The sequence below is a fragment of the Hemitrygon akajei genome, chromosome 5, assembly GCF_048418815.1.
Source record: "Hemitrygon akajei chromosome 5, sHemAka1.3, whole genome shotgun sequence".
Lineage (NCBI taxonomy): Eukaryota > Metazoa > Chordata > Chondrichthyes > Myliobatiformes > Dasyatidae > Hemitrygon > Hemitrygon akajei.
This window is the reverse complement of record NC_133128.1, coordinates 189,736,118-189,749,821: the sequence shown is the minus strand read 5'-3', so window position 1 is coordinate 189,749,821 and position 13,704 is coordinate 189,736,118. Positions and strand designations below refer to the sequence as shown.

General features: G+C 41.5%; 1 protein-coding gene across 1 annotated transcript in view; it reads left to right on the top strand.

Moving 5' to 3' along the window:
* Positions 1 to 13,704, top strand: part of LOC140728591 (extended synaptotagmin-3-like) — a 104,261-nt gene that overhangs the window by 68,820 nt on the left and 21,737 nt on the right. The window contains exons 10-15 of the mRNA XM_073047562.1: positions 13 to 95; positions 1,860 to 1,908; positions 3,139 to 3,228; positions 6,454 to 6,534; positions 9,761 to 9,829; positions 11,026 to 11,100. Coding sequence (XP_072903663.1) covers positions 13 to 95; positions 1,860 to 1,908; positions 3,139 to 3,228; positions 6,454 to 6,534; positions 9,761 to 9,829; positions 11,026 to 11,100 — 447 coding nt within the window. The remainder of the gene's footprint in view (positions 1 to 12; positions 96 to 1,859; positions 1,909 to 3,138; positions 3,229 to 6,453; positions 6,535 to 9,760; positions 9,830 to 11,025; positions 11,101 to 13,704) is intronic.

The following is a 13,704-nucleotide window of genomic DNA, read 5'->3' as shown; positions in this document are numbered from 1 at the left end:
CTTTATTTATAGGCTGTTGTCCACGAGGCTTTTGGACAAGATTTGGAACTGGAACTTTTTGATGAAGACCCAGATAAAGATGACTTTCTGGGAAGGTCAGGTGTAGCTATAGTCTTTAATAATAATACTATGATCTCCTGAGAAAAGTGTCTTTGTAATTTGCAGAGGCGTTTTAATTTATGGCCTCAGTGGAAAATTTCCCAGGTGCCTCGACAATGTCTTGGTAGTGTTGTATCAGCAGTACCTCCTCCACACCATCTCTACCAATTGTCTTTCTCTGAGAATCCTGAAGAATACTGCCCTGCTTTCGAGGAAATCTTCCTCCTACTCTTCTTGCATGAACTTTGAATGTGAATGTCAATATGCTATTTGGGTATGAGGGAAATTGTGTTCAAGTTCTTGCAGTAATTTTATCCTGATGTCGATCGACACAATGATGTTATCCGATGTTGGTCTAAGAAAGTTATAGTCTTAGAGCCGTATAGCACAGAAACAGGCCCTTCGGCCTGTCCAGTCTATGCTAAACCATTTAAACTGCCCACTCACATAAATCTACACCTGGTCCATAGCCTTCTATACTCTTACTAACTATATACCTATCCAAACTTCTCTTAAACATTGAAATTGAGCTTGCATGCACCACCTCTGCTGGCAGCTAATTCCACAATCTCACAATCATCTGATTAAAGGAATTTCCCCTCATGTTCCCCTTCAACTTCTCACCTTTCACCCCTAACTCATGAACTATGCTTGTAGCCCCACCTAACCTCTGTGCAAAGGGCCTGCTTGTATTTATCCCACCAATACTCAGCATAATTTTGTATACCTCTCTTAAATCTTCTCTCAGTATTTTGATTTTTCCTGTTATCTATTCACACTGATAGTAAATGGGTCGATATTGTCAGATCTCCTGGGTTTTCAATCCCTGGGTTCTTCTAGGAGTTCAGGAATGAGTGTTGATTCTTCACAAATATTCAACAAAGGCAGATGAGAGATAAGAAATTAAGGAGATTCAATAAAAAGATGGTGCCTTTTTAAAATCTATCAGCTTTATATTTGAGATAACAGAAATTCTTAAGATAGAGATAAACCAGTCAGTAAGCAACAGAATTAAAACACATAACATGTGTGTATTGTGCTAATACTTAGCCAATTAACCGATGAAAAGGCATGTGCAGCTGTTATACCACCTCTTGCCAGTAAGCGGGGACGAAACACCACATCCTATGAAAAATACATGAGTCTGTTAAAGATACAAAATATGTCAGTAAAAAGCTAAAATTATAGTCTTGTATTAATTCAACTAATATCTTATAAAAGTATAAAGAAAACAACCAATTCTAACAATAGGTAGTATTCAGGAAGCTTAGGTAGTATTAAAGAACCTGTATGAGCATTGTATTAACTGCTGCAATTATCCACACATTATGTGGGCTTTTAAGTGTACTCCTAAAAATGCTTTGGCCTGTTATTATTCCAGCCATGGACATACCAATCAATGTATGTACTCTAGGCGATAATAATTTATCATTTCTCCCCCCAGGTCATCCCCTTCGTCCCTTTCTCCTATTGTCCACTCTCCTCTCATACCAGTTTTGTCTTCTCTTACCCTTGACCTTTGCCACCCATCTGGCTTCACCTGTCACCTACCAACTATCCTTCTTGTCCTTCCCCCACTTTTCTATTCCGGTGTCTTCCCCCTGCTCTTGGCCCAAAACGTCAACTGTTTACACTTTTCCATAGGTACTGACTGAACTGCTGAGTTCCTCCAGCATTTTGTGTGTGTTGCTCTGGATAGTAAGCATCTGCAGGTTTTCTCGTGTTTGCAATAATGGTTTGCTTTATATTCTGATTTACAGCCTTGTTATAGAACTCAGTGAAGTCATGAAAGACAGGCTTGTGGAAGAGGTAAGTCCTGAGTAAATGCAACCTTGATGTTTTGGTTCAGGGATTCCCAACGTGAGGTCGACGGACCTTTTGGTTCATGGTAGGAGTCCATGGCACAAAAACGGTTGGAAAACTCTGCTTTAGTTAGAGAAAACACAGCAGCTGGATGATCCAAAGCAGAGAGAGTCCAGTCCTTTGGGTTCTAATCGATTCTGAAGCAGACCATCAGATTTCTGAATGGTCCATGAACTCATGGACACTATTCATTTTCTTTGCGTGATTTATTTATCTTCATAATTTATAGTGATTTTCTTTCCTTGTATTGAACTGCTGCCACAAACCAACAAGTTTCATGTCAAATAAGTCAGTCATAATAAATCTAACTCTGATATTAGGATATTGAAAGCAGTGCTGCTAATTCTCATGTGATGTCCATGAGTTGATAAATAGAATTATACAAGCTTCTACATTTTTTAACATTTTGCAAGCGATCAGAATTCTCATTTTTATGTCCAAACAGGGACAAATAAACTTGTACATTTTCATTTAGGAGGAGTAGAAGAAGTTTTTATTCTAATATATTGGAAGTGCAATTTTGGAAAAACAGACCAGTGCAGTACCCAAGATAACTGACTATTCTTTTTTATTTACATATTATTGATCCCATCAATAAAGACGGACCTACCTTTAACAGAGATTCAGTATAAGCAATCTCTTGGTTTTATCAAGGGACTGCAGATGATATAATGTGGATGCAGGTTCTGACCCAAAGCATCAGCAATTCCTTACTGCCCCGACCCCAATAGATACCACAGTGCCCACAGCGTTTCTCCAGAAGTTTAAAATCAAATTATGTACCATTCAACAATTCTCTGACCTTCATACAGAGTGAACTCTGATATTGAGGTGGCGCGGTAGCATAGTGATTAGCACAGCGCTTTACTGTGCCAGCAACCCGGGTTCAATTCCGGCAGGTATCTGTAAGGAGTTTGCAGCTTCTCCCTGTGACCATGCGGGTTTCCCCCAGATGTTCCAGTTCCCTCCCACAGTCCAAAGACGTACTGTTGGTTGATTAATTGGTCATTGTAAATTGTCCCGTGACTAAGCTAGGGTTAAATCGGGTTGCGGGGTGGCTCGACTCTAAGGGCCTGTTCCATGCTGTATCTCAATCAACAAATAAATTGTTTTTTCTTGGTTTTATATGAGACCTTTTCTATAGACTCACATAAATATTCCTTGTCTTTTGAACAGTGGTTTCCTCTGAGCGACGTGGAGCATGGAAAAGTACATCTAAAACTGGAATGGCTCTCCTTGCACACTGACCTAGAGAACGAGTCTGTGGTATGAACGAATAACAGAGTTCCCTCACAGTGTATTAATGATATTGTTTCATGTGGTAATGGTGAAGAAATCTCACTATAATATCAGACCATCAATCCCTGATCTAAAGCAATTAATTGTTGCAATTTTAAAATACAAAATGAAGTCATTAAAATACAAATTTAAATTATTGGTAATTGGTAAATTATTTTATGTTTCCACCAGAACCAATGTAAAGTGAAAAACTTGTCTTGGCTATTGTTAATGCAATGTGTTATGGAAGTGTGTTGAGGTGATGCAAGGTAAAACAATAAGAGACGCAGAATAAAGTGTTACAGTTGGAGAGTGTGCAGGCAGACAATAAGGTGCAGATTTACAGTGAGGTACAGTACTGTGCAAAAGTCTGAGATATATATCTATATATACACAGTGCCTATAAAAAATATTCATCCCCCTTGGAATTTTTCATGTTTTGTTGTTTTACAACATTGAATTACAGTGGATTTAGTTTGGCTTTTTCTGAGGTTCATCAACAGAAAAAGTCTCTTCCGTGTCAAAGGTAAAACAGATCTCTACAAAGTGATCTAAATTAATTACAGATATAAAAACCTAAAATAGTTGATTGCGTAACTATTCCCCCCACCCCTTTAATATAACACATTGTATCATCAGTGGTGCATCCAATTGGTTTTAGAAGTCACATAATTAGTTAAATGAAGATCTGTTCTTGGAGAGCTGTGTGCAGTCAAGGTGTTTCAATTGACTGTAGTAAAAATACACCTGTATCTGGAAGGTCCAACTGCTGGTGAGTCAGTATCCCTGCAAAAACTGCACCATGAAGACAAAAGAACTTTCCAAGCACCTCTGCTGAAAGGTTATTAAAAAGCACAAGTCAGGAGATGGATATAAGAACATTTCAAAGACATTGAGTATCCCTTGGAGTACAGTTAAGTCAATCATCTAGAAGTGGAAAGAATATGGCACAGCTCTAAACCTGCCTACAGAAGACCGTCCTCAAAACGGAGTGACCGTGCAGGAAGGGGTCTAGTGAGGGAGGCCACCAAGAGATCTGTGATAACTCTGGAGGAGCTACAAGCTTCAGTGGCTGAGATGGGGGTGTCTGCATATACAGTTGTTGCCCGGGTGCTTCACCAGTGGCAGCTTTGCGGGAGAGTGGCAAAGAGAAAGACACTGCTGAAAAAAAAACTCACATCAAATCTCAGCTGGAGTTTGCCAGAAAGCTTGTGGGAAACTGAAGTCAGCTGGATGAAGGTTCTATGGTCTGATGAAATGAAAATTGAGCTTTTTGGCCATCAGACTAAATGCCATGTTTGGCAAAAGCCAAACACCACACATTCATCTAAAAAAAACTCACCATCCCTACTGTGAAGCATGGTGGTGGCTGCATCATGCTGTGGGGATGCTTCACTGCAGCAGGCCCTGGAAGGCTTGTGAAGGTAGAGGATAAAATGAATGCAGCAAAATGCAGGGAAATCCTGGAGGAAAACCTGATGCAGTCTGCAAGAGAACTGTGACTTGGGAGAAGATTTGTTTTCCAGCAAGACAATGACCCCAAGCATAAAGCCAAAGCTACACAGGAATGGCTTAAAAACAACAAAGATAATGTCCTGGAGTGGCCAAGTCAGAGTCCAGACCTCAATCCAATTGAGAATTTGTGACTGGGCTTGAAAAGGGCTGTTCACTCATGATCCCCATGCAATCTGACAGAGCTTGGTCAGTTTTGTAAAGAAGAATGGGGAAAAATTGCAGTGTCCAGATGTGCAAAGCTGAGAGACCTATCCACACAGACTCAAGGCTATAATTGCTGCCAAAGGTGCATCTACTAAATACTGACTTGAAGGGCATGAATACTTATGCAATCAATTATGTTAGACCATGAGTCTATGGTCTTATGGTATAATCAATTATTTTGTGTTTCATATTTGTAGTTAATTTAGAACACTCTGTAGAGATCTCTTTTGACACAGAGTCTTTTTCTGTTGATTATTGTCAAAAAAGCCAAATTAAATCAAATTTGATTCAATGTTGTAAAACAATAAAACATGAAAACCTCTGGGGGGAGTGAAGAATTTTATAGACACTATATATATTTGTACCTGTATTTTTCAACATGGAGTGGAGAGTGAGTTTGTAAATTTGGTGGGAGCAAAGGATGCTGGGAATGGTGGGGGTGGAGCACTGTGGGAGGAGTGTGGGACGGGTAGCAGAGAAGGAGTGCTATGGCGTGTGGTGGCAGACACACCCAGCCCTGAAACAACAGGCAAGGTCATTTGATTCCAAACAAGTGATTTATTGATCACTATAGAATGTCTCTCTGGTGTTTCCCACTCCCTCCCCTCTCCCTGCCCTCATCCCACTCTCACTCCATAACAGAGACCCATATCAGAATCAGGTTTTTCATCACTCACATCCGTCATGAAATTTGTTTTTATTTTGTGGCAGCAATACAGTGTAATGCATATAATTATTACAGTTACTGTATGAAAGTCTTAGCCACCCTAGCTATGTACGTATATGTGCCTAAGGCTTTTGGACAGTACTGTAGATTGTGGTGAAGAATTCACCTTAGCGTACTGGAGAACTATCCAATAGTTTTATAACAACAGGATTAAAGCTGTCCTTGAGCCTGACGGTATATATGTCTGGATATTAGTAGAAGAGAGAATGACAGGGTAGGTAAAGCCTTTGTTTGTGCTGGCATGGAGGTGAGGCTGCTTTCCATGATGTGCTGAATTGTATCCACAACTATTTGCAGTTTCATTCTGTCTCAAACAGAACAGTTGTTGCATCTGGATCGGATGTATGCTATGGTATATCAATAAAAAATGGTGAGGGTCAAACGAAACATATCCAATTTCTTTAGCTTCCTGAGGAAGTAGAGGCATTGGTGGACTTTCTTAGCATGGTTGGCCAAGGACAGGTGGAATGGTGGTGTTCACCCCTAGGAACTTGAGGTTCTCAATCTCAGTACCATTGATATTGACAGAAGCACGTACATCAATCACCTCCACCCCCCCCCCCCCTTCTCAAGTCAATGACAAGCTCTTTCCTTTCGCAAACATTGTGGGAATGGTTGTTGTCTTGGCAACACTTCACTACTCTGTTTCCTTCTAATTCATCATTATTTGTGAACTGTATAATGCCAATGTACGCATCTACAATATTGCATGTTAGTAGAATATGACTTTAGGTTCACGTTAAATAGAAAAATCTTGTTTCCGATAGGAAAATGCTATGAAGCCGACTCTCGCTGACAAATCAACAGCAGTGCTGGTTGTTTACCTGGATAGTGCATATCATCTGCCTGTAAGTAAATTATATACAGTGTATTTGAAAATATATCCGAATATACAGTTTGAAGAACATTTTAAAAGAATGATGCGCATCTTTATTATTATAGAGGAATAGGTGAACAGATCTTCTTCTTGGTTCACTTTGTACAGCATCCCTATTAGTTTAATGTTGCTCTTGATGTGAATTTCATGTAGATATATTTTACACATTGTTCATCTGTTAAGCATTGTAACAAGTGTTTTAATCATTGATAAGTACAATTTTAATGTTGTTCCTTGTTAGTAGTAATCCATCAACGTTTTGGTCAAAATAAACAATTGCTTGATATAACAACACACACAAAATGCTGGTGGAACGCAGCAGGTCAGGCAGCATCTATAGGGAGAAGCACTGTCGACGTTTTGGGCCGAGACCCTTCGTCAGGACTAACTGAAAGGAAAGATAGTAAGAGATTTGAAAGTAGGAGGGGGAGGGGAAAATGCAAAATGATAGAAGACCAGAGGGGGTAGGGTGAAGCTGAGAGCCAGAAAGGTGATTGGCAAAAGGGATACAGAGCTAGAGAAGGGAAAGGATCATGGTACGGGAGGCCTAGGGAGAAAGAAAGGGGGAGGGGAGCACCAGAGGGAGATGGAGAACAGGCAGAGTGATGGGCAGAGAGAGAAAGGAAAAAAAGGGAGGGGAAAAAAAACTAAATATATCAGGGATGGGGTAAGAAGGGGAGGAGGGGCATTAACGGAAGTTAGAGAAGTGAATGTTCATGCCATCAGGTTGGAGGCTACCCAGCCGGTATATAAGGTGTTGTTCCTCCAACCTGAGTGTGGATTCATCTTGACAGTAGAGGAGGCCATGGATAGACATATCAGAATGGGAATGGGATGTGGAATTAAAATGTGAGGCCACTGGGAGATCCTGCTTTCTCTGGCGGACCGAGCGTAGGTGTTCAGCGAAACAGTCTCCTAGTCTGCGCCGGGTCTCACCAATATATAAAAGGCCACACCGGGAGCACCGGATGCAGTATACCACACCAGCTGACTCACAGGTGAAGTGTCGCCTCACCTGGAAGGACTGTCTTGGGCCCTGAATGGTGGTGAGGGAGGAAGTGTAAGGGCAGGTGTAGCACTTGTTCCACTTGCAAGGATAAGTGCCAGGAGGGAGATCGGTAGGAAGGGATGGGGGGATGAATGGACAAAGGAGTTGCATAGGGAGCGATTCCTGCAGAAAGCAGAAAGGGGGTGGAGGGAAAGATGTGCTTAGTAGTGGGATCCCGTTGGAGGTGGCGAAAGTTACGGAGAATTATACGTTGGATAATTCTGCTCCCGGTGTGGCCTTTTATATATTGGTGAAGCGGAACAAGTGCTACACCTGCCCTTACTTCCTCCCTCACCACCATTCAGGGCCCCAGACAGTCCTTCCAGGTGAGGTGACACTTCTCCTGGTGCAGACTTCTATATATTGGTGAGACCCGGCGCAGACTGGGAGACCGTTTCGTTGAACACCTACGCTCGGTCCGCCAGAGAAAGCAGGATCTCCCAGTGGCCTCACATTTTAATTCCACGTCCCATTCCCATTCTGATATGTCTATCCATGGCCTCCTCTACTGTCAAGATGAATCCACACTCAGGTTGGAGGAACAACACCTTATATACCGGCTGGGTAGCCTCCAACCTGATGGCATGAACATTCACTTCTCTAACTTCCGTTAATGCCCCTCCTCCCCTTCTTACCCCATCCCTGATATACTTAGTTTTTTTTCCCCACCTTTTTTTCCTTTTTCTCTCTGTCCTTCACTCTGCCTGTTCTCCATCTCCCTCTGGTGCTCCCCTCCCCCTTTCTCCCTAGGCCTCCCATCCCATGATCCTTTCCCTTCTCTAGCTCTGTATCCCTTTTGCCAATCACCTTTCTGGCTCTCAGCTTCACCCCACCCTCTCCGGTCTTCTCCTATCATTTTGTATTTTCCCCTCCCCCTCCTACCTTCAAATCTCTTACTATCTTTCCTTTCAGTTAGTCCTGACGAAGGGTCGCGGCCCGAAACATCAACAGTGCTTCTCCCTATAGATGCTGCCTGGCCTGCTGTGTTCCACCAGCATTTTGTGTGTGTTGCTTGAATTTCCATCATCTGTAGATTTCCTCGTGTTTGCTTGATAAAGCTCAATTTTTCATGTAATGAACTTTTTAAGACATTTTGCAAGTGTTAAATTTGTGCATTTTTCTTTTCTGATATGAAAACCCACATTGACATTTTCTCAGTTGTGTCCTTATCTGGTTGTTGTGGTTTTGAGGCCTTTCTTCAGTGCAAAAAGGAATTCTCAAGAACCACAACCATGGATTTCCCTTCCAATCACCTGAGAAGATCAAACCTTATGTTGATGTTCTCCAGGTGTGGTGAGGGGGGTAATGGCTTCCACCCCAGTACATCTGTGATCAGCACGCAGCTAACTCCATGGGCAGATTTCAACTGGATAATCTGACCTATACACAATAATCAAATTGGAGGGACACAGCTTCACCAAGCTCCTGGTTACCCTTATGTGTGAGGTTATACAAAGAAAGGTCTTAAGCTAATGGAATTGTGCACCTAAACCTGATTAAGATTTTTTTTAAATATTCAAAACAAAAGTAAGAGGGACTAAAATGATATTGACAATAATTGTCATTTGATAATCTTGAATAATAAAACATATTTTTGAAACAGTAGTTAAATAAGCACTTACATTAAGTATTCTCTAAAATCAATGAATATGGTAATATTGATAAAATGGTTGACATGGTTTACAAAATGAACATGTTCTGTATGTTTTCAGGGAAGAAGAATAGGCATTGGTTAGAAATAACATGGGAATTTATTAAATTGCTTGTTAAAGTTAATTATTAAAAAGATAGGAAAAATACTATTCTTCCCACCCTAATTGACTCCAGTAAGATTATCTACACCTCTTATGCATCAAATTTTCAAATTAATTTTGGAGCTTTCATCTCCACTAAGTAGCTCATTTCATGTCTCAGTCGTTTCATGAGCAGAGGAACATTCATCAATTCATCTCTGTACGCCTTCCTTTGCATTATTGAAATCTTCAGTCTCTGCAACTTCCTGTGGAGTTCAGAACTCTCTCTCACGGGATGAGTCATTGGGTTTACTCCCCTCTGTTGTATATTGTTAAATTTTATTGAATTAAAGAAATCTAACTGAAAACTTTTTATTGCCTTATTTGTTGACTAATAAAACTTTCTTTTCTCTAAGAGAAATCAGTTTGAATATATGAACAATGAATACAGTATAAAGAAAAGGAACAAACCAAAATATATCAAGGTAATTTTATGGTATTCAGGGTAGAATTAAAAAGTTTAAAAGACATTTGGGCAGGTTCATTGACAGGAAGCCTTTAGAATTATGTAGGCAAAATGCAAATAAATGGAGTAGCTTGGATAGATATCTTGGTAAGAATTTTCCATGGTGGATATTTCTTGACTCTATGACCGGCCAATGGTGTAGTGGCATAGGCACTGGACTTCCAGGCAAATGGTCCCGAGTTCAGATCTGGCCAGCTGCTTGCACACTTTCCATGCTAGCAACTTGACCTCGTAAAAGAAGTCAAATGCTACAGAAATGACATACATGCCACCCAATACACCACAAGGTGCGTAAATGAACAACAATGACCTTCTAGAGGGGGGTTTCCAACCTGGGGTCCTTGGACCCTTTGGTTAATGGTAGGGGTCCATGGCATTAAAAAGATCATGAACCCCTGCTCTGGAGCCATCGAGGAATATAAAATGTATAAATACAATTCCTTTGGCCTAACCCATCCTTGCTGACCAAGGTGCCCTTCCAGCCAGATTCAATCTCATGTTTTTAGACAACATTGCTTTAAGCCCTTCCCCTCATGTCATAATTCAATTGCATTTTAAATGATGCTATTACACTTGCCTGAACCACATTCTCAAGCAGCTTGTTACATCAGTGAAAAAGATGCTCCACAGGTCCCTTTTAAATCTTCTTCCTCTCACCCTAAATCTCTGACCCCAGAACATGGATTCCTTTACCCTGGGGAAGAGAGTGTTACTACGCACCTAATCGCTGCCTCTCATAATCCTAAATTATTCCCTAAGGTTGACCCTCATTCTCCTACATTCCAAGGACCTAGCCTGGCCAAACTCTCCCCATAAATTCGACCGTCCAGTCCTGACAACATCCTCATAAATCTTTCCTGCACTCTTTGCAGTTTTTAATTTATTGTACTTATTGAGATGTAGTTTGGAACAGGCCCTTATAGTCTTCCGAGCCACCAACCAGCAAACCCAATTTAATCCTAGCGTAATCGTGGTACAACCTACACTAACCAAGCAGTGGTACAGTCTTGGATTTAAAACAAACAGATTGCAGAAGTCCTATCATGCTTTTCATCATTGTAATGGTTATGCTATATTCAGATGTGCAGTCATCTGAAATGATTACAAGTGTGTTATCAGCTCTTGGTGAGGATTATGCTTCACTTTCTTTCACAGTCAATAAAGAAGACAACCCTGGAACCCAGCTGTTCAGTTCAGCTTCAGGTTGAAAACAGCAAGCAAGAAAGTAAGGTACAAGATATCCATTTTCAAGACTGTTTATTTGTTATAAATGACAACAGAAATGAGTTGAGTTTCTCATCATTCCTTAGTTGCGCTTTACAACAGAATTAGTTGTCCATGTCCTGCCCGGTGGGTCAGCGGTTAGTGCTGCTGTCTCACCAGAGCAGGTTCAGTCGTGACCTCGTCTGCTCTGTGTGTGGAGTTTGTAGGTTCTCACCATGACCAGAGGCTTTATTTACCTTGCTATCCCGCAGACCTGCAGAGGCGGCTATTGAGAGAGCAGGAATGTGGAATTGAGATAAATAATCAGCCACGATCTTATCAGAACATCATCAGTGTTTGAATGGGCGACACCTGCTCCTGTTTTCTATCGATAGGTGCTGGTGGGTTACAGGCAAATGGGGAAACCATGAATTGATGGGCATGTAAGTGAGAGTATGTTGCGTGGGCTGGGGCTGATGGGATTGATTTAAAACCATAAGATATAGGAGCAGAATTAGGCAATTTGGCCCATCGAGTCTGCTCCACCATTTCATCATGGCTGATCCATGGAATCTCCTGCCTTGTCCCCATATCCCTTCATGCCCTGACTAACCAAGAATCTATTAACCTCTGTCTTAAATATACCCAATGACTAGGCCTCCCAGCCACCTATGGCAACAAATTCCACAGATTCACCACTCTTTGGCGAAATAAGTTCCTCCTCATCTCTGTTCTGAATGGACGTCCCTCTATTCTGAGGCTGTGTCCTCTAGTCTTAGACTCCCCCAACATCAGAACAGAGAGCTGCTGTTCTCCTGCTTTCACTGGTGCAGGAGCAATCTCTCTCTCCCTCGCTAGTGAGCGAGAGGCTGTCTGAGATACCAAAGTGTTGGGTTATGGACTGTATTTTCTGATGGATTCCAGATCAAGGTCTCTTTGAGGGGGCTTTTGTTGCTGCTTGTATGGTTGGGGGGGGGGGGTGGTGCAAAGGGAGGAGGGGCATGGTTGATGATTCTGCTGCTGCTTGTGCATGGGAAGGGGGCTTTGGGGCTCTTGATGTTACTGTTATTCATTCCGTGGAGTTCCTTGTTTTGTAGATGTTTCTGTGAACTGTAAGAGTTTCAGGTATAGGCTTTCTGATATTAAATTGAACCATAGGAAACATTCTCTCGACATCCACTTTCAACATTTGATAGGTTTGAATGAGATCCCCCTTCATTCTTCTAATTTCCAGTGAGTAGAGGGCCAGAGCCATCAAACATTGTTCATGTGACAAGCCTTTCAATCCCGGAACAGTTTTCGTGAACCACCTTTGAACCCTCTCCGGTGACTGCACCTCCTTTCGTTGATGTAGCGGGCATCACTATGAACCTGACAGGCCAAGCAGCACCCATCTGTCTCACAATAAGTAAATAACAGATAAGGTGGTTGTGACCTTCTGCCCAGTGGCCCACGCTGCCTGGCCAGAATCAGTGATGAGAAGCCATGGGTACCTAACTTACAGTTGTTGCAAAAGTAGGAGACGATGGTAGCACTTAGCAGGTTGAGCAGCGTCTGAGAGGAAAGAAACAGACTCTTCCTCAGAACTGGAAAAGTGACTGAGTGAGTTGCAGACCGGAAGAGGGGTGGAGAGATTCCAGGGAAAGTGTGTGGTAGGATGCAAACAAAGCTGTCAAGATGATAACTACTTGAGTTCAAAAGAAGTTCAAAAGTTCAAAGTAAATTTTATTATCAAACTACACATATGTCGCCGCATAAAACCCTGAGATCCCTTTTCCTGCTGGCATACTCAGCAAATTGATAGAATAATAATTATAACAAGATCGATGAAAGATCAACCAGAGCGCAGAAGACAACAAACTGTACAAGTTCAAATATAAATAAATATATGAATAATGAGAACATGAGATAACAAGATTAAGATTCTAACTGCAGCCAGTAGTTAGAATCAAAAGAGGAATAAAAAAAATTGAAAAAGAAAGGTATTGCCACCTCTGTGAGGAGAAACTGGGGGATACTGGGAAAGGAGCAGGTTTCCCACAAGTGTTATTCTGTAAGAAATTCTGCAGGATACAAAGTGCTCAGGTGGAAGATGTGATGCAATTTCTTGAGTTTATGGTGGACCATGTGAAAACAGGGATTTGCTGTTAATTGGCTGTGAAAGAGGCAGAAAATAAGCCCGTACCTTCAATGAGCTAAATGGAAATTGGAAAGGGAGATTCCAGTTTAGGCCTCGAATAGGAAAGCAACTGATTCAGCTTTCCTGTATTTACATAATGTGATACTATTTCACCAACATGAAATCCATTGAACTGCTAGGTACACCGTGCAATTGTGTTGACTGCTGTGGAAAATGAGTCTTCTATGCTGACAATTTAGGATGAGAATGACTTGCTTCTACTCCATCAATGGGTGATGAGGTGGCCAAAAGGCCGATTGAGGGATGTGTAGACTCTGTCAAAGGTTGGGCTGGAGCTTTTTCATTGAGTTTGTAATGGGCCTATTGGTTAAAATTTTGCCTTGGGTGATACAGTCGATGAACGGTGGGGATAAGTTTTTGCGAGTATCAAACCTGGAAATTTTCTGAAAAATCCGGTATACAAACAGAAGCAAGCTTTGGAAGCTGGCAGA